This window comes from Ranitomeya variabilis, chromosome 3 (assembly GCF_051348905.1).
Source record: "Ranitomeya variabilis isolate aRanVar5 chromosome 3, aRanVar5.hap1, whole genome shotgun sequence".
Taxonomy (NCBI): Eukaryota; Metazoa; Chordata; class Amphibia; order Anura; family Dendrobatidae; genus Ranitomeya; species Ranitomeya variabilis.
The window spans coordinates 322,218,633-322,243,704 of NC_135234.1; the positions used below are offsets into that span (position 1 = coordinate 322,218,633).

At 45.4% G+C, this 25,072-nt stretch overlaps 1 protein-coding gene across 7 annotated transcripts in view; it reads left to right on the forward strand.

Moving 5' to 3' along the window:
• The window catches only part of LOC143815936 (lethal(3)malignant brain tumor-like protein 4), a 190,489-nt gene that overhangs the window by 39,645 nt on the left and 125,772 nt on the right, over positions 1–25,072 (forward strand). For all 7 annotated transcript variants that reach the window (XM_077295732.1, XM_077295738.1, XM_077295734.1 and 4 more), the window contains exons 9-12: positions 4,656–4,791; positions 12,878–12,969; positions 13,096–13,247; positions 18,728–18,804. In XM_077295732.1, coding sequence (XP_077151847.1) covers positions 4,656–4,791; positions 12,878–12,969; positions 13,096–13,247; positions 18,728–18,804 — 457 coding nt within the window. The remainder of the gene's footprint in view (positions 1–4,655; positions 4,792–12,877; positions 12,970–13,095; positions 13,248–18,727; positions 18,805–25,072) is intronic.

Consider the following 25,072-nt stretch of genomic DNA (forward strand, 5'->3'; position numbering starts at 1 on the left):
GGTAGTTCAGGCCCAGGTCTCTGGCTCTCTCCTGTAAACTGGATACAGTCCAATTTCTGTACTCACTCTGTGTGTGGTTCTCCATTTGGTTATGCTCTGTTGATCCCACTTCTGCCACCAGTTGTCACGGGGTCCTTCTCTGGTATCACACAATCAACAGAGCCAGCGAAGTGTGAACAATCCCAAGACCTTTATTTAGGCAAAAGTACGAAAGGTCCATATACGTTCCACCACACAAAGGATAAAATATTCCAGAACACGAATGCAGTTCAGTAACAGGATAAAAGTCCAACAATGTCCAACAATCCAGCACAGAGGATAACAGTCCATATTCCCTTCTTTCTCTCTCTCTGACGTGCTGTCTTCACATCATGGTTCCACACAGGATCTGATCTCTGTCTCACCTCCCTGATATTTACAAGTCTCCCTCCTCATTCACAGGTCAGGAGGGGGAAGGTCTCAGGGGCTCATTGTTTCAACAAGCTAGGTCAACATGTCATTAGCATATTAGCAAACAACATTATTCACTGACCCTGTGGAGAGATAACAATACAGAACTGTGGGGAGAATATCAGATGGCAAATAACAACTCATCCTACAAGAGAACCCCATGAAAATAAAGTAGAAATATACACAAAAATGATACCCACATAGCATATCACACCATCACATGGATCCGCCGATTTCTCATCTTTCTTCCAAGACTGTTCTCTCCTTACCGGATGGTGCGTCTCAGGCAGGTTGAGACACTTGCCAAATCAGCCTTTGAGGCATCTAGCGCTTCCCTCTGCCCCAGTTTCGCCTCCACCTGGGTGGCAAAGGCGATCTTTGCCTGGGCCAAGATTCTTCGCCGGGGCATTTTAGCTTCGGCTTCTCCGGACGAACTAGCAGACCAGATTAGCCACGCTGGCAAATACGTTTTGGCTGCCTCCTTGGATGCAGCAGCTTGTTCGGCCAGGACAAGTAGCAACATCGTGGCTATACACCGCATCCTTTGGCTGAAGGCATGGAGTGCAGATGCTACTTCCAAGAAGTCCCTCACCAACTTAGCCTTCCAAGGTTCCAGGCTCTTTGGGGCTTGGCTAGACCAGATAATTTCGGACGCTACCGGAGGCAAAAGCACCTCTCCCTCAGTCTAGACCCAAGCGTGTTTTCAACAGAAAGGGCCCTCGGCCCTTTCGGCCTTTTCGCCCATTTGCATCTTCCGATTCCTCTATCTCAGGCGACCGAAGGAAACTCTCTTACAAACCAGCCCCCAGCTGGAGGCCTAAGGGCCAGCCCTCAAGGTCCTTTGGGTCTCGCTCCAACAGGTTCCGTTCTAAGTGACGGGTCGCCCCCACCTGGAAGTCTTTCCAGGGTGGGAGGCAGGCTTCTCTCTTTCAAGGACGCCTGGTTGTCGGTGGTCAGCGACTCCAGGGTCAGGGAGATCGTTTCCTCCGGTTACAAGATCGAGTTTTCTTCCCTCCCAGAAAATCGTTTTTCCTTCTCGTCCACCAAAGCAGCTGTCCCAATTACTCGGTTTTCTCCAAGCAGTATCTTCTCTGGTCACCGCTGGTATAGTCGTTCCCGTTCTTTCAAACGAATAATTTTCGGGGTTCTACTCGAATCTCTTCGAAGTCCCGAAAAAAGACGGTTCTCTCCGTCCAATTCTGGACCTGAAACTGCTGAATCGTCACGTTCGTCTCCGCCACTTCAGGATGGAATCCCTACGGTCAGTGATCGCCGCCATGGAGCCAGGGGAATTTCTCTGCTCAGTCGACATTCAGGATGCGTACCTGCATGTCCCTATTTGTGTGAGGCACCAGAGATTTCTTCGGTTTGCAATCCAGGACGATCACTACCAATTCACGGCCTCTCCCTTCAGCCTGGCGTCTGCCCCCATAGTTTTCACCAAGGTCATGGCGGCTGTCATGGCTATTCTTCATGCCAGGGGGAATCTCATTATCCCTTACCTGGACAATCTGTTGATCAAGGGATCTTCTCATCAAGACTGTGCGCGAAGCCTTCAAATCTCTCTGGACACCCTAACCCTTCTCGGCTGGATCATCAACCGAGACAAGTCCTTTCTGATTCCTTCCCAGTGTCTAACATTCCTGGGCATGGGGTTCGACACAAACTTGGTTTGGGTCTTTCTCCCGAAGGACAAATTCTCCGTTCTCCGCAAGGCAGTCCTATCTCTAAAACACCCATCCCCCCGTCCCCTACGATTCTGTATGGGAGTCCTGGGAAAGATGATTGCATCCATGGAAGCCGTGTCTTTCACCCAGTTCCACACTCGCTCTCTACAGCTGTTCCTTCTGTCCACTTGGAACAAGTCCACGACTACCCTGGACCGTCCAGTTCATTTGCCTCTCTCGGTATGGCAGTCCCTGACCTGGTGGTCTCTGTCCTCCTCAGTCCTGGTAGGGAGGTCCTTCCTCCCCTTCGGTGGCAGGTCATCCCCACCGACGCCAGTCTGCTCGGATGGGGAGCATTCTTTCGACAACACACAGTGCAAGATTGCTGGACCGCCCAGGAGGCTCTTCTTCCCATCAACCTTCTGGAAATCAGGGCGATCTTCCTTACCCTATTACACTGGCAGTCTCTCCTGACAAGTGGACCCGTCCGCATTCAGGGTGGGACTTGCAGCAGTCAGGTGATGGCGGAAACAGCAAAGATTCTGCGTTGGGCGGAACGTCATGTTCCGGCCATATCAGCTGTTCACATTCCGGGGGTCGAAAATTGGACAGCCGATTTCTTAAGCCGCCAAGGCCTGGCAGCGGGCGAGTGGTCTCTCCATCCCTCGGTCTTCGATCAGATATGCCAGCGTTGGGGCACTCCGGACGTCGAACTCATGGCGTCTCAGATGAACCACAAGGTAGCTCAGTTCGTAGCCAGGTCCCGGGATCCTCTGGCCATCGGCCACGATGCCCTGGTAATTCCGTGGTCTGAGTTTCAGCTCCCTTGCCTGTTCCCTCCTCTTCCCTTGATCCCAAGGGTCGTAAAAATGATAAAGGCAGAGGGCTTTCCGGTTATCCGGCGCCCTTGGTATGCGGAACTCGTCAACATGCTCTCGGATGCCCCCTGGAGGCTCCCAGACCTTCTCTCACAAGGACCGCTCTTCCACCAGAGTTCTCAGTCTCTGAGTTTAACGGCATGGCCGTTGAGTCCGCGGTCTTAAGGCAGTCCGGTTTTTCACACCAGGTCATTCAGACCATGATCTGAGCTAGAAAACCAGCTTCCTCCCGCATTTACCACAGGTACTGGAAGGCTTTCTTCCGATGATGCGAATCAAACCAGGTTTTTCCGATGTCTTTTTCCCTTCCGGATTTTCTTGGATTCCTTCAGGCAGGTCTCGACTCAGGACAATTCCTTAGTACCCTGAAGGGTCAGGTCTCCGCTCTGTCCATTCTTTTTCAGAAAGACCTGTCTTCCATCCCTCAGGTACGGACCTTTCTCCAAGGATTCGCGCATCTTGCCCCTCCTTTCCAGGCCCGTTGGAACCTTGGGATCTCATCCTGGTTCTCGGTGCTCTCCAGGCTGCGCCCTTCGAACCTCTTCAGGACATTTCCTTTTCCCTTCTTTCCTGGAAGGTGGTTTTTCTGATTGCTATTACATCAATAAGGAGGGTCTCCGAGTTGGCAGCTTTATCCTGCCGTTCTCCATTTCTGATTCTACATCAGGACAAGGTAGTTCTCAGACCTGTCCCTTCCTTCCTCCCCAAGGTGGTGTCCGCCTTCCACATCAATGAGGACATTGTTCTTCCCTCATTCTGTCCTTCCCAGGTTCATCCCCTGGAGAAGTCTCTTCACAAACTGAACATGGTCAGGGCCATTCGGGTCTATCTTTCTAGAACTGCCTCCTTTCGCCAATCCGATTCTCTGTTTGTCATCTCTGAGGGTCGTCGGAAATGTCTTCAGGAGTCCTAGTCCACGATCTCTCGTTGGATTCGTTCAGCGATAAAGGAAGCCTACCGCATTCATGAGAAATGGCCCCCTCCAGGGGTGCGGGCCCACTCCACCAGAGCTGTCGGAGATTCTTGGGCTGTTTGCCACCAGGCTTCCGCCTTACAGGTCTGCAAGGCCGCAACCTGGTCATCTTTAAACACTTTTATGAGGTTCTATAGGGTTCATACCCAGGCCTCGTCTGATGCAGGTTTTGGTAGGAAGGTACTGCAGGCGGCGGTTGCGCACCATCCGACCTGAACCCTTTCTCTTAGTCCTTTTCTACCCACCCTTTTCTGGGACTGCTTTTGGACGTCCCACGATTATCTGTGTCCCCCAATGAAGGGAGAAAGAAAGACTGTAAAATCTCTTTCTTGAAGCCTTCATTGGGGGACACAGCTCCCTCCCTACTTGTTTTTTTCTGGTACCGTGTTTGGGTCTAAGCGCCCTGGTTGAGTTGGTAGTTTTATGTTCTGAGTTCTCATCGCTTCTCCTACTGCTTTTTACACCAACTGAGGTACTTGGTGCCTGTCGGTGGGTGTATACTGCCGGGGAGGAGCTACTTTTTCCTTTTTTGCATAGTGTCAGCCTCCTAGCAGCAGCAGCAGCAGCATACACCCACGGTTAACTGTGTCCCCCAATGAAGGCTCCAGGAAAGAGATTTTACGGTAAGTACCAAAAAATCCCTCTTTTTTTACTTAATTTTAATTTTTAAAGTTTAATTTTTTATAGGTACAAGGCTATCGAATCCGACTTCATTTTGATGGGTACCCTGACTGCTATGACTTTTGGGTTAATGCTGATTCTTTGGATATACACCCCGTTGGATGGTGTGAAAAAACTGGACACAAGCTTATACCTCCAAAAGGTAACTGACTAGTAGGGTTAGTTGCAATAGTTTGTTTTTGGCTTGTAGGGGAACCTATCATGATTTCCTTTCTGAAATCTACACAGTGGAGTGTACGTGTCCTATAGACAGTGATATTAGTGTGGTCATAAGAATTTCTCTCGTTCAGTCCCTTTATCATCCCTATTTAAAAAATCATTATTACACATGAAAATAAGCAGCTTTCTACTATATCTTATCTATCCCTTTCTGTCGCCTCCTGGTTTGATCTTTCACTCTTAATTCATGGGTAAAATCTGTCTTTAATGAAGTGATTTATGGGAAAAAGGACCACAACGGATACTCAATCGCTGGATCATCTGCCTCCTCCCTTTTTTTTACTCCTTTTTTCCCGAAGTTTACAAATTGTCTCTTCAGAGAGGAAGAGTACTAGAACTCTAGTGCCACCTATTGGAAGCAGCAATCATAACAGTCAATGTCGACCCTTTAATGAGCCTTGTCACATGACTTAGGATAAAAGCCGAACCAGAATCTCAATTTGCAGACACTGTGTTTCGGGGTACTGTCCCTCGTCAGTGCAAAGTGGAGATCTGGCTTGGCTGAGTGAGAGGCGTCTGACCAAGAAGTATCGTTTCTCCTTGCGAAGAGTGACATGTTAAGCTTGTCGAGATGAGGAGACTTAAAAGCCGCAATGTCGACCCATTGACTGTTAGGATTGCTATTTCCAATAGGTGGCACTAGAGTTCTAGTCCTCTTCCTCTCTGAAGAGACAATTTGCATACTTCGCAGAGGAGAATTGGGCTTTAAGTCTCCTCATCTCTACATGCTTAACATGTCACTCTCCGCAAGGAGAAACGATACTTCTTGGTTCCCAAACGTTACAAATTAAGGATTTTTTTTCTGTTGGATCTCTATTGTGTGTAAGATGCATATCTTACTAAAGACCTACAAGTATTAATTCTTAAACTGCTATTTCAACCGCCTGAATCTAAGAGGTTCAGGAAACATCAACATCAATATATTTTAATACAAGGCTCAGTTGCTTCATATGCATGTTTATACTTCCTAATATTCTGCTGACTGATTAAGTTTCTTTATCTGATCCCCCCACCAAGCTAACTGTGTTAATAAAGCTAGACAGGTCATGGTGTACTGAGACCCTTAGGTCCATGTGCTGATATATATGTATGTGTATATATATATATATATATAATTGTCTAAGGGGTACTTCTGTCTTTCTGTCTGCAACTTCCGTCACGGAAATCCCGCGTTGCTGATTGGTCTCGCCAGCTGCCTGTCATTGCTGCCGCGACCAATCAGCGGCGGGCATAGTCCGATTAGTCCCTCCCTACTCCTCTGCAGTCAGTGCCCGGCGCACGCTCCATACTCCCCGCAGTCAGTGCCCGGCGCCCGCATCCTCCCCTCCACTACCGCTCACACAGGGTTAATGCCAGTGGTAACGGACCTCGCTATGCCGCGGGTAACGTTACCGCTGCTATTAACCCTGTGTGTCCCCAACTTTTTACTATTCATGCTGCCTATGCAGCGTCAATAGTATAAAAATCTAATGTTAAAAATAATAAAAAAACAAAAAACCTGCTATACTCACCCTCTATAGTCCGACGATGCGCTCGCGGCTGCCGCCATCTTCCGTTACCAGAGATGCTTTGCGAAATTACCCAGAAGACTTAGCGGTCTCGCGAGACCGCTAAGTCATCTGGGTAATTTCGCAATGCATCCTGGGAACGGAAGATGGCGGTAGCCGCGCGCATACGGACAGCTTTGCTGGATTCCAGGGGGTGAGTATATAACTATTTTTTGTTTTAATTATCTTTTTTTAACACGTATATGTGCCCACACTGCTATATACTACGTGGGCAGTGTTATATAGCGCGTGGGCTGCGTTATATACAGCGTGCCTTCTATATACTACGTGGCCAGTGTTATATACTACGTGGGCAGTGTTATATACCGCGTGGGCAGTGTTATATACCGCGTGGGCTGTGTTATATACCGCGTGGGCTGCTATATACTACGTGGGCAGTGTTATATACTACGTGGGCAGTGTTATATACCGTGTGGGCAGTGTTATATACCGCATGGGCTGCGTTATATACTGCGTGGCTGCTATATACTACGTGGCCAGTGTTAGATACTATGTGGGCTGTGTTATGTACTGCGTGGCCTGTGCTATATATTACGTGGCCACTGTTATATACTGCATGGCCTGTGTTATATACTACGTCGCCTGTGTTATATACTGCGTGGCTGCTATATACTGCGTGGGCTGTGTTATATACTATTTGGGCTGTGTTATATACTGCGTGGCCACTGTTATATATTGCGTGGCCTGTATTAACGCATCGGGAATTCTACAATATGTATGTATGTATATAGCAGCCACATAGTATATAGCACAGGCCACGTAGTATTTGTCTGCTATATACCACATGGCTCCTATATACTACGTGGCCTGTGCTATATACTATGTGGCTGCTATATACAGGGGTTGGACAAAATAATGGAAACACCTAACGTTTTGGCATCATAATCTTCGAACATGTGATAAACATGCAAACCGCGACATATGGTAATGTTTTGTAGTTGATTATTTGTGTTATGTGATATGTGTATGTAAATTAACTGTTTGTTTTGCATAATTGTAAGAACATTGATGAGAACCTGATACCAATGGCAGACCTCTCAGATTTTCAAAGAGGCCAAATTGTTGGTGCTCGTATGGCAGGCGCTAGTGTAACAGAAAGTGCCTGAATGCTTGGCATGTCAAGAGGTACTGTCTCCAAAGTAATGACTGCATTTGAAAGAGAAGGAAAAACGTCCGCAGCAAAGCACAGGTCCGGCCGAAAGTCAAAGTTGACTGAGAGAGACCGTCAGACTCTAAAGCGAATTGTGAGAGAGGATCGCAAGACCACGGCTCCAAAAATCACTGCTGAGCTCAATGAACACCTACAGAACCCAGTTTCCACGAAAACTGTTCGTCGGGAGCTGCACAAATCTGGATTCCACGGAAGAGCTGCAATTAGAAAACCGCTGCTCTCATTGACAAATGTTTCCAAGCGTTTAGAGTGGTGTAGAAACCTCCAGAATTGGTCCCTCGAGCAGTGGAAACATGTAATATTCTCAGACGAATCATCGTTTACCCTATTTCCGACCTCCGGCCGAGTGAACGTTTGGAGACAGCCGAAAGAAGCATTCCATCCAGACTGCCTTCTCCCAACCGTAAAACATGGTGGAGGTTCTGTGATTATCTGGTGTGCTATTTCGTGGAGATCCGCCTGGCCAATGATATCCCTTCATGGAAGAATTAACAGCCGAGATTATTTAGGCATTTTGGGCGACCAAGTGCATCCAATGGTTCAAGCACTGTTCCCAGAGGGGAACGCCATCTTTCAGGATGATAATGCTCCAATTCATACAGCTAGAATCGTTAAAGCATGGAACGAGGAATATTCTAATGAAGTTGAGCATCTTATCTGGCCCCCACAATCCCCAGACCTCAACATTATTGAGCATTTATGGTCGATTTTAGAGATTCAAGTTAGACGTCGATTTCCGCCGCCATCGTCGCTCAAAGAACTGGAGGGTGTTTTAACTGCAGAATGGGCTAAAATTCCTTTGGAAACAATTCACGCCTTGTATGAATCCATACCTTGGAGAATTGAGGCTGTAATCGCCGCAAAAGGTGGACCTACACCATATTAAACTTAACTTTTATTGATGTTTCCAGGTGTTTCCGTTATTTGCTCCAACCCCTGTACATGCATACATATGTATTCTAGAATAACCGATGCGTTAGAATCGGGCCACCATCTAGTGTGTGTATGCGTGTGTATGTATGTATATATATATATATATGTATGTGTATATATATATATATATATATATATATATACACACCGTATTTTTCGGACTATAAGACGCACCGGACGATAAGACACACCCCAAATTTTCAGAATAAAAATAAGGAAAAAAAAAAATGTTTCAAATGGGGGTACGTCTTACAGTCCGAATTCAGCTTACCAGTGAAGGGATCGCCACAGGTGGAGAAGTGGTCACAGGGGCCTTTCGGTGGTCCAGGCTGGTGCGTTGGCCTCCAGGAAATCCCATCCCAGGCTGGTGCTCTGTGCTTGGTCAGGGGTGGAGGCTCTGTGTCCGGGGCAGGGGCTATGCTCCGCTCCAGAACAGTGGCTGGGCTCCGGGGCACAGGCTGGGCTCTGGGGCACAAGCTGTGCTGCGGGCAGTGGCTGGGCTCTGGGGCACAGGCTGGGCTCCGGGACACAGGCTGGGCTCTGGGGCACAAGCTGTGCTGCGGGCAGTGGCTGGGCTCTGGGGCACAGGCTGGGCTCCGGGACACAGGCTGGGCTCTGGGGCACAAGCTGTGCTGCCGGCAGTGGCTGGGCTCCGGGGCACAGGCTGGGCTCCGGGGCACAGGCTGGGCTCCGGGCACAAGCTGTGCTGCGGGCAGTGGCTGGGCTCTGGGGCACAGGCTGTGCTGTGGGGCTGTGGCAGCGGCTCTCTGGGCTCAGTGGGGGCTTCGACGGCATTTCTTCAAAGCCCGGAGGCCCCCCGCTCATCCGGCATGTTGCGGTGGCCTCCGAGAACATGGGCGCCAGGAAAATGGCCGCCGGGCTGGCGCACGCTCAGATTCAGATCTTGTTGCCGAGATCTCGTTGACGAGATTTGAATCTGAGCGTGCGCCGGCCCGGCGGCCATTTTCCTGGCGCCTATGTTCTCGGAGGCCACCGCAACATGCCGGATGAGCGGGGGGCCTCCGGGCTTTGAAGAAATGCCGTCGGAGCCCCCACTGAGCCCAGAGAGCCGCTGCCACAGCCCCACAGCACAGCCCCTGCCTGCAGCACAGTCCCTGCCGGCAGCACAGCCACAGCTGCACCAGCATGGGAAGGGAGGCTGCATCGGGACCGCTGCCGCATAATTTGTAAGTATATTCCGACTACAAGACGCACCCCCATTTTCCCCTTACATTTTTTGGGAAAAAAGTGCGTCTTGTAGTCCGAAAAATACGGTGTGTATATATATATATATATATATATATATATATAATTTCAAAAAAAGAGGCAGCACTCCATTAGTCCAGTGTAAACGTGCAGGGTTTCATTTACCCACATATTCAGGCAACGTTTCAGCTCATAATGAGCTTTTCTCAAGGCTTGAGAAAAGCTCATTATGAGCTGAAACGTTGCCTGAATATGTGGGTAAATTAAACCCTGCACGTTTACACTGGACTAATGGAGTGCTGCCTCTTTTTTTGAAATTATATTGACTTGGATAATCGGAGGACTGATTGTCTGGGGGCTTTGCACCCGAAGATACGTATATTTTTTCTTGTGCTGTTCCGTTTTTTTGTGATATATATATATATATATATATATATATATATATATATATATATATATATATATATATATATATATATATATATATATATATATATATATATATATATATACATACACACACACATACAGTACAGACCAAAAGCTTGGACACACCTTCTCATTTAATGGTTTTTCTGTATTTTCATGACTATGAAAATTGTACATTCACACTGAAGGCATCAAAACTATGAATTAACACATGTGGAATTATATACTCAACAAAAAAGTGTGGAACAACTGAAATTATGTCTTATATTCTAGGTTCTTCAAAGTAGCCACCTTTTGCTTTGATGACTGCTTTGCACACTCTTGGCATTCTCGTGATGAGCTTCAAAGAGGTAGTCACCGGGAATGGTTTTCACTTCACAGGTGTGCCCTGTCAGGTTTAATAAGTGGGACTTCTTGCCTTATAAATGGGGTTGGGACCATCAGTTGCGTTGTGCAGAAGTCTGGTGGATACACAGCAGATAGTCCTACTGAATAGACTGTTAGAATTTGTATTATGGCAAGAAAAAAGCAGCTAAGTAAAGAAAAACGAGTGGCCATCATTACATATATATACAATTGGTCTGTGTACATATATGTGTATGTGTGTGTATATGTATATATATGTATATATATATATATATATATATATATATATATATATATATATATATATATATACACATACATACACACATACACACATACATACATACATACATACATACATACATACATACACAAAATGGCACAGTAAAACAAAAAAATACTGTGTTGCAGAAAGTATCAGTAAACAGCAAGTGCTAGTGAAGAGATGGAAAAACACAGGGTATTTGGTTAATACGTTTTATGCAAAAAGTGTATATTAAGCCGCTCTACCAAACGTCAAGGTATACCCGTATTAGAGCAGTCCTAACTAATGTATGTAATCCCTATCTGATGTATTTAAAAACCTGGTCATATGTATAGTACCTGTATGAGCAGGATTCAGAAAGGAGATGTCCAATGTGGACACGTAGCATAGAACTGCTTTTATGTGCATGGCTCACAGGGAGGGGTGGGAACCTCCCTAGTCTTGTAAGAAGCAAGAAAACACATGAGCCATGCACACAGTGAACAGGCCTGTAGGAACACCTCCCTGTAAGCTTTGCACAGGCACACATCTGTCTATATAAGATCTCACAGCTCACAGTGCTTGTCAGACCAAATGAGAATTATGAGGTCAAAGGAACTGGCCAAGGAGCTTAGAGACAGAATTGTGGCAATGCACAGATTTGGCCAAGGTTACAACAGAATTTCTGCAGTATTCAAGGTTCCTAAGAGCACAGTGGCCTCCATAGTCCACTGGAAGAAGTTCGGGACCACCAGAAGTCTTCCTAGACCTGGCTGTCCAGGCAGACTGAGCAATTGTGGGAGAAGAGCCTTGGTGAGAGAAGTAAAGAAGAACCCCAAGATCACTGTGGCTGACTGAGCTCCAGAGATGCAGTAGGGAGATGGGGGAAAGTTCCACAAAGTCAACTATCACTGCAGCCCTCCACCAGTCGGGCCTTTATGGTAGAATGGCCCAACGGAAGCCTCTCCTCATAGCAAGACATATGAAAGCCCTCATAGAGTTTGCTAAAAAAACACATGAAGGACTCCCAGACTTTGAGAAATAAGATTCTCTGGTCTGATGAGACGAAGATAGACCTTTTTGGTGATAATTCTAAGCGGTATGTGTGGCGAAAACCAGGCACTGCTCATCACCTGCCCAATAGAATCCCAACAGTGAAACATGGTGGTGGCAACATCATGCTATGGGGGTGTTTTTCAGCTGCAGGGGCAGGACGACTGGTTGCCATTGAAGGAAACATGAATGCGGCCAAGTACATAGATATCCTGGATGAAAACCTCTTCCAGAGTGCTCTGGACCTCAGACTTGGCCCAAGGTTCACCTTCCAACAAGACAATGACTCTAAGCATACAGCTAAAATAACAAAGGAATGGCTTCAGAACAACTCTGTGACCATTCTTGACTGGCCCAGCCAGAGCCCTGACCTAAACCCAATTGAGCATCTCTGGAGAAACCTAAAAATGGCTGTCCACCAACGTTCACCATCCAACCTGACGGAACTGGATCTGCAAGGAAGAATGGCAGAGGATCCCCAAATCCAGGTGTGAAAAACTTGTTGCATCATTCCCAAGAAGACTCATGGCTGTACTAGCTCAAAAGGGTGCTTCTACTCAATACTGAGCAAAGGGTCTGAATACTTATGACTGTGATATTTCAGTTTTTCTTTTTTAATTTAAAAAAAAAAAAAAGTAATACATTTCTGTTTTTTTTCAGTCAAGATGGGGTGCAGAGTGTACATTAATGAGAAAAAAATGAACTTTTTTGAATTTACCAAATAGCTGCAATGAAACAAAGAGTGAAAAATTTAAAGGGGTATGAATACTTTCCGTACCCAATGTATGCAGCTTTTTACCCATGGTGCTAAAAAAGCTGAGCGTGACTCCAACAAGAATAATATTGATTGGCATGAGAAAGGATATCTGGGCTTGGCCTTGCATATAAAACCTCCACACTCTCATATGTTATTCTAAAGAAAAGTGGCAACCAACTAAAGTGTAATTTTTCTGTACATCATTTTGGTCTAGCTTATAATTAATTATTTCTGGGTTATGTTTAGTAGTAACATGCCATGTTCATTACCTTGTATTCATAGGTTATAAAGATGGAGAGTTTAGCTGGCCCACATATCTGAAACAATGTAAGGCTCAGGCGGCTCCAAAAACATTCTTTAAAAGCTACAGTACGGTAAGAAGCCATGGTTATGCACACCACATCTTCTTCATAGCTTTTACTTTCTGACATTCATATGTTCATCCTTTCTTTTTTGTATGGTTGACATATCAGTATTATTCTGTTTTCTTTCACTTGTAGCCTGTTACTCCGTCTGGGTTCCGAGTCGGCATGAAACTGGAAGCTGTGGATCGGAAGAATCCTTCCCTGCTTTGTGTGGCTACCATTTCCGATATTGTTGAAAACAGATTGCTTATTCACTTTGATAACTGGGATCACAGTTATGATTACTGGTATGACCTACATTCCTGTTCATGTAAACTATTGAATGTAAAGAAGCACTCCCACAAATCTTTTTAATTCCTAAACCTGAGTAAGGCCACATAGCAAATAGATAATGGCTGCACTCAAGTTTATTGTGCTAAAGCAAGGAAATGTGCGATACATGAAATGTGAACAGCATAATGGCTTGTGAAATTTATGAAAAAACACATGAGATTTTTAGCACAAAATTTGGCCAAATGTTGTGAGCCCATTCACCAAACGTCAAGGTAATCTCAGATCGAATGGGTAACTAACCTGTCTGCCTAGTGTGAACACTTACCTATGGCTAATAAAATGGTAAAGCCTGTATTTATAGAGGAGGTTAGAACCAACTGTGTTTGGATGTAGTTAAAATCACAGCATGGTGAAGGGCGGGGCGTTCGTCAGAAAAAGCAATACATAGTAAATATAGAAAAACTGACTGAACAGCCATCTAGTCTGAACTGGTGCATAACCAAAAAGTCTTACATAGCAAATAGATAATGGCTGCACTCAAGTTTATTGTGCTAAAGCAAGGAAATGTGCAATACATGAAATGTGAACAGCATAATGGCTTGAACGCCCCGCCCTTCACCATGCTGTGATTTTAACTACATCCAAACACAGTTGGTTCTAACCTCCTCTATAAATACAGGCTTTACCATTTTATTAGCCATAGGTAAGTGTTCACACTAGGCAGACAGGTTAGTTACCCATTCGATCTGAGATTACCTTGACGTTTGGTGAATGGGCTCACAATATTTGGCCAAATTTTGTGCTAAAAATCTCATGTGTTTTTTCATAAATTTCACAAGCCATTAAGCTGTTCACATTTCATGTATTGCACATTTCCTTGCTTTAGCACAATAAACTTGAGTGAAGCCATTATCTATTTGCTATGTAAGACTTTTTGGTTATGCACCAGTTCAGACTAGATGGCTGTTCAGTCAGTTTTTCTATATTTACTATGTATTGCTTTTTCTGACTTGAACTCCCCGCCCTTCACCATGCTGTGATTTTAACTACATCCAAACACAGTTGGTTCTAACCTCCTCTATAAATACAGGCTTTACCATTTTATTAGCCATAGGTAAGTGTTCACACTAGGCAGACAGGTTAGTTACCCATTCGATCTGAGATTACCTTGACGTTTGGTGAATGGGCTCACAATATTTGGCCAAATTTTGTGCTAAAAATCTCATGTGTTTTTTCATAAATTTCACAAGCCATTATGCTGTTCACATTTCATGTATTGCACATTTCCTTGCTTTAGCACAATAAACTTGAGTGCAGCCATTATCTATTTGCTATGTAAGACTTTTTGGTTATGCACCAGTTCAGACTAGATGGCTGTTCAGTCAGTTTTTCTATATTTACTGAGTAAGGCCACGTTCACACGTTCAGTATTTGGTCAGTATGTTACATAAGTATGTATAAGCCAAAACCAGGAGTGGGACAATCAGAGGAAAGGTCTAATAGAAACAAGTCACCACTTCTGTATTTATCACCCACTCCTGGTTTTGGCTTTCACATTCTGATGTGAAATACTGAATGTGTGAACATGGCCTAAGTGTTGTAATATTCTCTCCGAACGCCATTTTTCCCAATTTCCAGAGTGTTTCTTTGTTCTTCTGGATCATGTGACTTGACTAATCACATAGGGCTTTCTATATGAGCCAGAAGTGGCTTTTATCATGTAAGTTTATAGACTGTCGGAGTGAGGCTCCATAGGCTTACATTGTAAAAGCAACTTCTGACTCGCATATGGAACCCAGTGTGATTCGGCAAGACAAACTATCCCTATACTCCACACTGCACAATATTTTTTTTATGTACAATCAAACAAAAAAGGCAGCACTCTGTGGCGTCACGGCATGCAAATATGAGAACTGAATTGCATTGCTGTATTAGAAATATGAATAATTGAGAAAGCTTCGCGCATAAATTGGCCAATTCATGTGTACCTGGAAGCCACGTTAAGGCGTTTCTCATTTCCAGGACCTAACAATGCCATTCCTTTCTTAGAATAAAGTCTTCATCTGTATGGGAACGTAAAGTGTGTCCTCTTAGACTAAAATCTCTCTCTGTGGAGGGGTAGTGGTCCTGTTGTAATTAAAAAAAACACCTGTGGCTAAAAGGCGGAGTGCTCAGTCAGAAGACTAATGAATACAAATTTCAAAAAACTGACCGTCACATCCAAACATAAACTAAGTGTGAACGGGTGCTAACCTAGAGTCATCAGCTCATATACTCTCAAACAAAAAAGTCAGCACTCTGTGGCGCCATAGCATGCAAATATGAAAACTGAATTGCATTGCTGCATTAGAAATATGAAAAATTGCCAGAGTCTTACCGACCTATTTCACTTCTAACTGCTGACATAAAGATTTTGGCTAAAGCTCTGGCAAACAGGCTGACCCAAGTGATTGATATATTGATTCATCCAGACCAGTCAGGCTTTATGCACAATAAATCAACGGCACTCAATTTAAGAAGGTTATATTTAAATATGCAAATCCCTTCTGATAATGCTGGTAAGAGGGCAGTGGTGTCTTTAGATGCCCATAAGGCCTTTGGCTGTGTAGAATGGAATTACTTGTGGTCGGTGCTGGAACGGCTGGGATTTGGTCCCAAATTCATTTCCTGGGTGAGGTTGCAGTACTCCGATCCAACGGCAAAAATTAGAGTTAACAATAGTCTGTCGGAGAGTTTCTCTTTGTTTAGAGGTACTAGGCAGGGGTGTCCGCTGTCCCCGTTGCTTTTCGCTCTTGCTGTTGAACCGTTGGCTGCTAAAATAAGAGGTGCACAAGAGGTGAGCGGTTTTATGTATGATTTAAAAGAGGATAAAGTGGCCTTGTGTGCCGATGATATTCTGCTATTCCTGGAAGACTCGGAGGAGACCCTACACAATGCGGTGGCTATTATTGAGGAATTTGGAAGGTATTCAGGTCTCATGATTAATTGGGACAAATCTTGTATGATGTTGATTGACGGGGACAATATAAGTAATGAAGGAGGGAATACTCCCTCCAGATTAAAGGTAGTTAATAAATGTAAATACTTGGGGATTCAGATTGCTCTCCCTTTAACTAGTTTTGAGGAATTGAATTTAAGTCCGCTTCTGCAGAAAATTTGCACCAAAATTTCGGCATGGAACAAATTATTTGTCGGTAGTGGGTAGGGTGAATCTTATAAAGATGATTGTAATGCCACCGTGTTACATAACTCTCCCATCTGGATTCCACAGTGTCGATTTCGCAAGATTAGGTCTTTGTTTGGCGATTTAATTTGGGGGGATAAGTGTCCTAGGTTTAAACAGGAAATACTTCAAAGGCCTAAGGCGGAAGGTGGGTTGGCACTCCCTAATCCCTGGTTGTATTTCTTAGCGGCACAGTGCCAGCATTTCAGGGGGTGGGGAGGAAGAGTCGGGGAAGGTGCAAATACCCAATTGCTTGAGGTTTTTATTTAAAGTGAAGGCTTTGAGTGAGGGTCTGGAAGGTGGTCACTTTCAGAAAATAGGTTCGCAATATTGTACTATTAGACTAATCCATAAGGTATGGGAAACAGTAAAGATTATTAGGGGTGTGAGAGACCTTACTAGATACTCACCGATATGGGGAAATATGTTTCTACCGGTATTTGGGCAGTTGAAGGGATTCCGCACTTGGAAAGAGGCAGGTATTAGTAGGATTGGGCAGTTGATGTCTCAGGGTAAACTTAGGACTTTTGAGGTACTTCAGGAGGAATTTCAGCTACCACGGTCTGAATTATATCAATATAGCTGTATTTCTCATGCATATCTGGCACAAAGTAAAAGGAGTCCCATAGTGTTGCAAGTAGATCTTATGCTGGATTTTATCCTTAAAAACAGTGGTATGAAGGGTGCGATTTCAGGGGTATACGAGTATCTTCTCTTTTCTTTTCTTGATAAACACCCTATTAAGGCTAGGGGTAAATGGGAAGCTGATTTGGGAGCAATTGACAATGATTAATGGGAATCAGTTCTTGATTATGTGCCTAAGATTTCTATGAGGGAGCCGGGGAGGCTGTCACAATTATTTGTAATCCATAGAGCCTATAGAACGCCTGACATGTTATTCAAAGCTGGGATGAGGCCTGATTCGCAATGTCCTAGGTGTTCACAATCTGAGGCGGGTGTTCTCCATATGATGTGACAATGTCCCAGACTGTCCTTTTGGATTGTGGTATTAAATAGAATTGAGTTGGTATATAACTGTACTGTTCCTAGACACCCCTTGGTATGCATATTGGGATATGTGGAAGAGATTGCAATTGATAACACGCTTAAAGTTGTTATTACTAGGTTGTTATTTATTGCAAGAAAATTGATTGCCAAATTCTGGATTAGGGAGGAACCTCCGACGAGGAGAGATTTTCTTGCGCAGGTGGACCATAGTCTTTCACTGGAGAGAAGTATATCCTCCAAAAGACATAGGCTGGACTTTTTCTTCAAGCTGTGGCAACCATGGATTGATTCGAGCTAAGGGGGTGGGACTGAATATGTGAGCTCCAGGGCCTTTGGAGTGGTATATAGGACAATTACTTTCTATTTACAGGAAGGTGGAAATCGGATGGCTCTTGATAGGTCTCTAAGGTTGGGATGGGGTTGGGGTATTCTATGTAAAATGTTACTGGAGTTTTATACAAAACGTTATGAATACTATTTGTAGTATTCTGATTGTGTAATAAAAATCTATCTGATCAAAAAGAAATATGAAAAATTGAGAAAGCTTAGCCCATAAATTGGCCAATTCACGTTAAGGCGTTTCTCGTTTCCAGGACCTAACAATGCCATTCCTCTCTTAGAATAAAGTCTTCATCTGTATGGGAACCTAAAGTGTGTCCTCTCTTAGACTAAAATCTCTCTGTGGAGGGGTAGTGGTCCTGTTGTAATTAAAAAAACAAAATACAATCTTGAAATTTGTATACAATATTTTTTTTGCAGTTTTGTAATTTCTTTTTTACAACTTTCTCTACCAATTGACTTCATTGGATTAAAACCACAGCGTGGGAAAATTGTGTAACGGTCATTCCTCTTCCATTGGAGGTTTCATATGTCGTAAAATAGTGTGTTTAACACCTCTTTATCACACACAGTTTTTATCTGTCCCGAATTTGTACTTCACATATTGTGAAAGCTGTTAGGATATATTCACATTAAGAGGCTGAGGTGCTGTTTAACCCCCATCTGAGAGGAAAAAAAAAAGAGTTTCCAATGCATTAAAAAGTGGCACGTTTTTTACAGGTGAAATCATATACCATAGCGGAAAACCACGTTCATACTTCAGATGTTGTCTTCAGCCAAACCTCAATCAATACTCGTGCACTTACCATTATAAAAATCATTATTTCATGATTTTCAGAAATGTGATGTTTAGAATCTCAAGATCTGTAAGATGTGATGGTAAAATAAAAGTTTGTTATAGAGCTACAATTGTTCTGTTTTCAGGTGTGATGCTAGCAGTCCATACATCAGACCTGTTGGGCACTGTCAAGAGTTCAGCATTTCACTGACAACCCCACCAGGTAATTTTTTTTTTCACCCATTAAATTCCAGAGTATAACATGCAAGAAATTAACCTTTATAAAACATGTTTGGTAACAAATCCTAAAAAATCATAGCCCCCATATACACTATATGGACATAAGTCCAAAAATTGGTGGTATCCGATTTCGGTACGGCGCTAAAATTAATTGAGCTCTTTAGAATGGTCCATTCACGTATAGCCAGGGGTTGGCTTTTATACACTTGTGGCAATGAGAATGAATGATAAAATCTCTTTGAACAGGTGAGGGTAAATAAATCATCATGTTGGATGTGAAAGGGGGGGGAGCAAAGTCATCATAAAAACAGAAAATTATTCAACTGAGTTTTCCCTGTGTATGTTACATTGTATTGTAATCCTAAAATGAAATATTGGCAAATATTCTGAACATTTGATTTGCCAGCACTTTCTCAGTAGTACTGCAGATCCAACCAGATTAGCCCTTTATCACCCAGGTGCTATCTATTTAATCAGCGGAGGGTCCAACTGCTGGGAGCCCCTCCGATTGCCACAGCAGGACACTTATCATAGAGTGGGGGTGTGGATTGCTTAGCATAGAGTGGGTGTGTGCATTACTTAGCATAGAGTGGGGGTGTGCATTACCTTGCAGCATAGAGTGGGGGTGTGCATTACTTAGCACAGAGTGGGGGTGTGCATTACTTAGCACAGAGTGGGGGTGTGATTTACTTAGCACAGAGTGGGGGTGTGCATTACTTAGCACAGAGTGGGGGTGTGCATTACTTAGCACAGAGTGGGGGTGTGCTGTTATGACCCCAATGGCGAGGGTCTCAGAGGAACGTGGAAGTCTGCAGAATACAAAAATCCAGCTCATAGGGCAGTGGTAACTGGGTTGACCATATATCTACTCCTAACGCCAACACTAGAAGTAGCCGGGGATCATTCCTACGTTGATTCTAGATGACACGCGCCAGCCGGAGAATCTAGCTACCCCTAGTAGAGGAAAACAAAGACCTTTCTTGCCTCCAGAGAAGGGGACCCCAAAGCTGGATAGAAGCCCCCCACAAATAATGACGGTGAGGTAAGAGGAAATGACAAACACAGAAATGAACCAGGTTTAGCACAGAGAGGCCCGCTTACTGATAGCAGAATAAAGAAAGGTAACTTATATGGTCAACAAAAACCCTATCAAAATCCACACTGGAAATTCAAGAACCCCCGAACCGTCTAACGGTCCGGGGGGAGAACACCAGCCCCCCTAGAGCTTCCAGCAAAGGTCAGGATATAGATTTGGAACAAGCTGGACAAAAATACAAAACCAAAACAAATAGCAAAAAGCAAAAGGCAGACTTAGCTGATATAACTGGAACCAGGATCAGTAGACAAGAGCACAGCAGACTAGCTCTGATAACTACGTTGCCAGGCATTGAACTGAAGGTCCAGGGAGCTTATATAGCAACACCCCTAACTAACGACCCAGGTGCGGATAAAAGGAATGACAGAAAAACCAGAGTCAAAAAACTAGTAACCACTAGAGGGAGCAAAAAGCAAATTCACAACAGTGTGCATTACTTAGCACAGAGTGGTGGTGTGCATTACTTAGCACAGAGTGGGGGTGTGCATTACTTAGCACAGAGTGGGGGTGTGCATTACTTAGCACAGAGTGGGGGTGTGCATTACTTAGCACAGAGTGGGGGTGTGCATTACTTAGCACAGAGTGGGGGTGTGCATTACTTAGCACAGAGTGGGGGTGTGCATTACTTAGCACAGAGTGGGGGTGTGCATTACTTAGCACAGAGTGGGGGTGTGCATTACTTAGCATAGAGTGGGGTGTGCATTACTTAGCACAGAGTGGGAGTGTGCATTACTTAGCACAGAGTGGGGGTGTGCATTACTTAGCACAGAGTGGGGGTGTGCATTACTTAGCACAGAGTGGGGGTGTGCATTACTTAGCACAGAGTGGGGGTGTGCATTACTTAGCGCAGAGTGGGGGTGTGCATTACTTAGCACAGAGTGGGGGTGTGCATTACTTAGCACAGAGTGGGGGTGTGCATTACTTAGCACAGAGTGGGGGTGTGCATTACTTAGCACAGAGTGGGGGTGTGCATTACTTAGCATAGAGTGGGGGTGTGCAATACTTAGCATAGAGTGGGGGTGTGCATTACTTAGCACAGTGGGGGTGTGTGTGTTCGACTGCATTCATTTTCTATGGGACTACTAGAGAAAGCTGAGTTCAATGTTCTGGTTGTCTCCTGGAGCAGCTCATGAGCCAGCATACAGCAGCTCCCTTCTAATGGTAGAAGTGTCCCACTCTGGCGATATTTGGGGGTCCCAGCATTCGAACCCCAAGGAATTTAAGTTATTCCCACAGATGGGTAATAACTTGCTTAACCCCTTAACCCCCTGGAGCTTTTTTCGGTTTTTAGTTTTCGTTGTTCGCTCCCCTCCTTCCCAGAGCCATAACTTTTTTATTTTTCCTTCAATATGGCCATGTGAGTTGCACTTTTGAACGACACCATTGGTTTTACCATGTAGTGCAGAGGTGTCAAACTGCATTCCTCGAGGGCCGCCAACAGGTCATGTTTTCAGGATTTCCTTGTATTGCACAGGTGATAATTTAATCACCTGCACAGAATGATTCCAGCACCTTGTGGAATGCTAAGGAAATCCTGAAAACATGACCTGTTGGCGGCCCTCGAGGAATGCAGTTTGACACCTCTGATGTAGTGTACTGGAAAACAGGAAAAAATTCCAAGTGCGGTGTGAAATTGCAGAAAAAGTGCAATCCCACACTTGTTTTTTGTTTGGCTTTTTTGCTAGGTTCACTAAATGCTAAAACTGACCTGCCATTATAATTCTCCAGGTCAGTACGAGTTCATTGACACCAAACATGTCTAGGTTCTTTTTTTGTAAGTGGTGAAAAAAAATTCCAAACTTTGCTAAAAAAAAAAAAAAAATTGCACAATTTTCCGATACCCATAGCGTCTCCATTTTCTGCTCCTCCTCATTGGGGGACACAGACCGTGGGTGTATGCTGCTACCACTAGGAGGCTGACACTAAGTGATACAAAGAAAGTTAGCTCCTCCCCTGCAGTATACACCTTCCTGCTGGCTCTCAGAGAGCCAGTTCTTGCTTGGTGTCCGTAGGAGGCCCACGGACGGGTCTGCTATTCAGACCCAAAACTCTTTTATTATTTATTTTTACCTTTTCCATTTTTGATTTTACTTTTTACAACGGACGAAGGGGCGACGGATCCTTTCAAGGTTCCAATCTCCCTGAACCATCAACAGGCGAGCACAGAGAGTGTTGCCTCTCCGTATCCTCTCCTGCGACGTGGGATGCCAAGCCTGGGCTGATTCTTAGGGGCGACGGGTCCCTTCAAGGGCACCGATCTCTCCACACCTTCAACGGACGAGCACATGGAGTGTCGCCTCCATGTATCCTCTTCTGCAGCCAGGCCTAATGCTGGACAACTGGCCCTGTCCACCCAGGGGGATTGAACTCCGTGGATGCACAGAGGCCCCTCTCTTTGGCATCCGTGCAGCCCCCACTGTTAAAGCGGATGGCACAAGGAGGCGGACGGTTCCTCTTCACCTCCCTAACAAAGGGATGGTGGATTGAGGTTTACCCCATTATCCCTGCACTGTCCACGCTGAAATACCTGACCTGCAGCTGAACAGTAGAGTGCGCGCGCTTTCCTCGGCGCTGAAACTTATTATTATTATTTATTTATATAGCACCATTAATTCCATTGTGCTGTACATGAGAAGGGGTTACACCAAAATACAAATATCACTTACAGTAAACAAAACTAACAATGACAGACTGATACAGAGGGAAGAGGACCCTCCCCTTGTGGGCTTACATTCTACAGGATGGTAGGGAAGGAGATAGTAGGTTGAGGGTTGCAGTAGCTCCGATGGTGTTGAGGTGGCTGTGTGGTCATTACAGGCTGTAAGCTTCTTTGAAGAGGTGGGTTTTCAGGTTTCTTTTGAAGGATCCAAATGTGGTGGATAACCGAATGTGTTGGGGCACAGAATTCCAGAGGATGGGGGATATTCAGGAGAAGTCTTGGAGGCGATTGGGTGAGGAGCGAATAAGTGTGGAGGAGAGTAGGAAGTCTTGGGAGGACCGGAGATTACGTGAGGGAAGATATTGAGAGATTAGTTTTCAATATCTTCCCACATCGTGTCTGTGGCTCCGCCCAATGAATTGGCGCCTCTCGCTCTCTGCGAGATTTTACCACCTCTGCAACTCCCAGTGGCCATCTTGGTCCACCCTGCCGGCTCACACACGGGCGACGGTTTTGCATTAAAGGGGCTCTGCAACATCAGTACCCGGGTAAGGCAGTATCTTAAAGGCACATGACCAGTATTCCCTGGTCTTAAAGGCACATGACCAGTCCAAAGCCGGTCACCCTAAATGAGCTCAGGAGCCCTCCGCCGCTGATCCCAGCTTATCCCAGAGTACCTAGTTCCCCTCAGTGGGCTTGGTCACTGACCGCAATTTATGGTTTCTCTGACCAAGAGATTGAATCCCACCGTGAAACCTCTGTGGCTCGGAATGCTCACAGAACTGATATAGATGGTCCCTCTCCTACATGGGAGCTGTCGGCTAGCAGGGGCCGCAAGTATTCTAGAAACGTACAGAGGTCTAGAAACGTACTGGCGTCTAGAAAACTGCAGTTTCATTTCCTGATCTCTCTCCACAATGATTTGCTGAGAACAAGACTCTGAATATGGATCGGATATTGCCTTGGATCTGGACTCGCCAAGAGCTTCAGAAAAGGATGGATTCGCCTATTTATATCATCAACCAATCTCTGTACATTGACGAGGACTCCAGTTCTGCTCTAGATCACAGTGTCCCTCATAAGGAGACTAAACTCCCTCGTAGAGCATTTGCCTTTCACCCGGACAGGGAACGTCTGGATATGCGATTCACTGAACAGAAGCCTCTTCAAGCGCGGTATCCTTTTTCAGCCAATATGCAAACGTGGGGTGTCCCCTCCATGTATACCCCCTACGACGTGGGATGCCATGCCTTGTCTGATTTTTAGGGACAACGGGTCTTTTAAAGGGCACTAATCTCCCCACACCATCAACAGACAAGCACATGGAGTGTCGCCTCCATGTATCCTCTTCTGCATCCAGGCCTAACGCCGGACAACCAGCTCTGTCCACTCGGGGACCTGAACTCTGTGGATGTACAGAGGCACCCTTTTTGGCGTCTGAGCTTCCCCCTCTGCATCACCACTATTTAGCAGATGATGCAAGAAGGCGGACGATCCCTCTCTACTTCCCTGTTAAGAGGATGGTGGATTCAGGGTTCAGGGCCGGCGTCCGCACCCGGGCAAGTGCCGGGGCCCTGACAAGACAGGGGGGCCCACTCACACAGTCATACATCCATCTGGCCGCTTTAACCCTTTCTACCCTTTCAATTTGCCCTGCCTGGCACAAGCATCTTCTCAGTCAGTGCAGGGCCAGGCACATAGGGGTTAAGGACACAGCCAGCGTGACATTGTGGGCGGAGAGTTCTCCTGCTCTGCTCTCCTGGCTGTGTGCACTGTGCAGTGCTGAACTAATCAGGCACGGGCAGATTCCGGACTGGAGGAGCTGCTACCGGCACCTGAGTGAGTGCCATGCTATATCGCTGTATATTCTGACAGTCTGGGTGACCTGGGGCGGCCATGGGCTGGGCGGCTGCAGCTGATATATATATATATATACACTACAGCAGCCGCCCAGCCCAGGCCCCCAGCACAGCCTGTATAGATAGTGTATATAATGTATATACAGGACAGGTGCTGGGGGCCTGGGCTGGGCGGCTGTTGAAGTATATACACCGCACAGTACCTCTCCCCTGTATATATACACTGCACAGTACCTCTCCCCTGTATATATACACCGCACAGTACCTCTCCCCTGTATATATACACCGCACAGTACCTCTCCCCTGTATATATACACCGCACAGTACCTCTCCCCTGTATATATACACCGCACAGTACCTCTCCCCTGTATATATACACCGCACAGTACCACTCCTGTATATATACACTGCACAGTACCTCTCCCCTGTATATATACACCGCACAGTACCTCTCCCCTGTATATATACACCGCACAGTACCTCTCCCCTGTATATATACACCGCACAGTACCTCCCCTGTATATATACACCACACAGTACCACTCCTGTATATATACACTGCACAGTACCTCTCCCCTGTATATATACACCGCACAGTACCTCTCCCCTGTATATATACAAGGCACAGTACCTCTCC